The sequence below is a fragment of the Rhincodon typus genome, chromosome 1 (genome assembly GCF_021869965.1).
Source record: "Rhincodon typus isolate 14 chromosome 1, sRhiTyp1.1, whole genome shotgun sequence".
Classification (NCBI taxonomy): domain Eukaryota; kingdom Metazoa; phylum Chordata; class Chondrichthyes; order Orectolobiformes; family Rhincodontidae; genus Rhincodon; species Rhincodon typus.
The window spans coordinates 14,552,691-14,555,873 of NC_063332.1; the positions used below are offsets into that span (position 1 = coordinate 14,552,691).

The 3,183-nt window shown below is 43.7% G+C and overlaps 1 protein-coding gene across 1 annotated transcript in view; it reads right to left on the reverse strand.

The window, feature by feature from the left end:
* Nucleotides 1–2,401: 2,401 nt before the first annotated feature.
* The window catches only part of foxi2 (forkhead box I2), a 3,857-nt gene continuing 3,075 nt past the window's right edge, over nucleotides 2,402–3,183 (reverse strand). The window contains exon 2 of the mRNA XM_020517180.2: nucleotides 2,402–2,964. Coding sequence (XP_020372769.2) covers nucleotides 2,402–2,964 — 563 coding nt within the window. The remainder of the gene's footprint in view (nucleotides 2,965–3,183) is intronic.

Sequence of the window (3,183 nt, forward strand, 5' to 3'; positions counted from 1 at the left end):
AAATAGTTCCCAATTGTTGTGTAGATGATATCTAACGTTATTTAGTCTCTACCTGACGCCTGTCTAATAGCCTGGGCGGTTCCGATGGAGCCTTTTCCATTGTTTCGGAACCTTTTCAAATTCAACAGTTCTCTTTACCCAAAAAAAAACATGGGGAACAGGGAGAGGAGCAAGTTTATCTGTCACTGAAACGGCGTGGTCGTGTAAAAAAAAACCGCTAATTTATTTTTCGTTCAGAAAGACATTTATTTCATTACTTAAAAAGAGCATGCTGACTTTTATTCCGGTCTTGACATGTTAAAACTATACACAGACCAGTATACCAATTTCCTTGATAACAAGGTGTAGAGCCGGATGAACACAGCAGGCCAAGCAGCATCAGAGGAGCGGGAAGGCTGACGTTTCGGGCCTAGACTTGTCGATTTAACAAGCTTTCTCTTAAGTTTTTTTTAAATTTCTGTTTTATGGGCTGCACCTTCCAGAAAGTTCCCTCTGTATTTTCATTTCATCAGAAGTGTTCTCTTCCTTCCCCGTGTGCCTTGTATGGTTTTACTTAGAGCGAAAGGCGCCACATAGATGCATATTGCTGGTATTTAAATGAAGAACCCGCGGCCTCGTGAGCCTGGATCTAATCTAATCATCTCTTGCAAACAACTTGAATTATTTGGCCCTTTTCAACAAGGGGAATCAGACCAGCACTTCTTGTCTGAATAATGTGCTAATGAATTCCATTCAATGTTCAGTTTTGCACTGAAATCTAACTTGCCCTGTGTGTTGTGTGTTTGGGTGGGCCGTGGAGACAAAGAAACTCAGGCAAATTTCCGTTCTTAAAGTTTTTTTTTCAAAATCTAGCTCGCAGGCCAAGTCACTGCACAGTATTTTTGATTATTTCAAAACAATTTGCGTTTTTAATACTTTGAAAGGCTGGCCACTTTTTGTCAATCTAAAACTGACATCAATTAATTTCCAGTCGTTTTTTTTTAAAAAAAAGATATATAAATATAACTACCGACTTTCAGAAATATAATTTACACACAAATTGCTTATTTACATTTCCGTTCGTAAAGTCGTATTGTACACAGCTGTTTCTTCATCAAATATGTGTTAACTGTGTTTTAAAAAGCTTTAAGGCGGTCCCCAGTATCAGTGGGAGGTGAAGAATTAACCCAGTAAGTCCGTTAATGAGAGCCTGCTTACTAACCTAAAATCAGTCCCATCGTCAAATTCAAGCAACAGTCTCTGTTCACTTGACACAACGTTGCAGCCAAATTATCTACTTCTTTATGCAGATGATGTTAGAAATCTGAAGTGAAAACAGAAAATAATGGAGAAACTCAGCGAGTCTGTGGACTGTTCACGTTTGGAGTCTGATATGATTCCTCAGAGTGATACAGAAATGTTTCTCTTTTCACAGAGACTGCTGAGTTTCACCAGCACGTTCTGTTTTTATGTTTACTGTTTGTTTTATAAGTCATTCACAGCCCAAAACAATGCCTGATCTATTAAACTAACAAACCCGTGGGTCCAAAAGCTACAAAAAGCACCATCACACTCCGAGACCAGCCGCTTCAGTTGGTTCAATCCACTTCAGTTCAAAATATTTTGGCTTCGGCATTAAACCGATACGTCGCTACAAACCCTTCAATCGTTGCATTAGATAGAAAATAGTGTCAATCAACATGCGGGCATCTTTTCTTTCCAAAAGGAAGGTGAGGTGAATGCTGTGTGGGTAAATTGAAGATTCTGTGCCCTGAGCAGAGAATGAGAGAGGGAGACCGAAGAGTGAAGCTGAGGATGGAGAAAAAGTTTGAAGGAGAGAGCAAGAGAGAGATTCAGGACGGAAGGAGTAAGATTGTAGGAGGCAACGGAAATGAAGTGAATAGATTGTAGGTGGAGAGAGGGACTGGAGGTGGAGAGTGAGGAATTGAAGATGGGAAGGAAAGGATTGAGGATGGAGAGAGAGACTGAAGTTGGCAAGAGAGGTATTAAAGTTGGGGAGAGAGAGATTGACGATGGGGAGAGAGGGACTGAAGATGGGGAGAGATTGAAAGTGGGGAGAGAGAGATTGAAGATGGGGAGGGAGGGATTGAAGATGGGGAGAGAGAGATTGAAGATGGGAGAGTGAGATTGAAAATGGAGAGTGAGGTTGAAGATGGAGAGAGGGACTGAAGTTGGGGAGAGGTTGACAGATGGGGAGAGAGAGATTAAAAACGGATTAAGAGATTGAAGATAGCGAGAGGGATTGAAGAAGAGGGATTGAAGTTGGGAAGAGAGGGATCGAAGTTGGGGAGATAAGGATTAAAGACGGACTAAGAGATTGAAGATGGGGGTGGGGAGTGTGAAACTGGAGGTGGCGAGCTGAATTCTTCACTTTGCAGAGAGTCTACTGCTCATGTATTCTTCAGACCTCCGTTCCCTCTCGGGGATAAATCAAACTGTTGACACTGAAGGTGTTGTAGAAGTGGCTGTTGAATTGGTTTGTTTGACCTCCCGAGAAAGTGTTGTAATAACCCGCGCGGTTGAAGTGAAAGGAGTCCGTCACCTCGCTGGCTTCCTGCGAGGATAAGCTGCTGTTGGACGAGTAGGAACCGAGTGCAGACGCATTCCTTTGGAAGAAGTCATTGGCAAGGCCCATGGACACTTGCCTACTGATGGTGCCACTGCCCACGCCGGCCATGCTGTTGAAGAAATTGTTCAGACAAGGGCTGGACGACGGCGTGGAAGGTTTCGGGTCGTCGCTGGAGCCCCGTGAATGCTCCGGCTCCGGCGAGGTGGTTTCCAGCAAGAGCGGCGGGCTCTCGGTTACCTTCATACCGAGAGCTGCTGCATTGTCCTGGGGCTTGCCAGTGAGCGAGCCGCCTAGGCCCGAGTTGGAGTCGGTTCTCCGCTTTCTCTTCCGGCGAAAGTTCCCATTGTCAAACATCTTCTCGCAGTTAGGATCCAGAGTCCAATAATTCCCTTTCCCTGTTGGTGGATATATATAAAAATAAAATAAAGGTACCTCCACATTTACCAGCAGATTTTTAGCAATAAACCGAGTTAGATTGGAGATGACTTCCAACAGCAACACGAAATATTTGGGGAGATTGGAGGTTTCTTTTTGGACTGTGACAAATAGAGTCAGAGAGATGTACAGCATGGAAACAGACCTTTCGGTCCAACTCATCCATGCTGACCAGATAT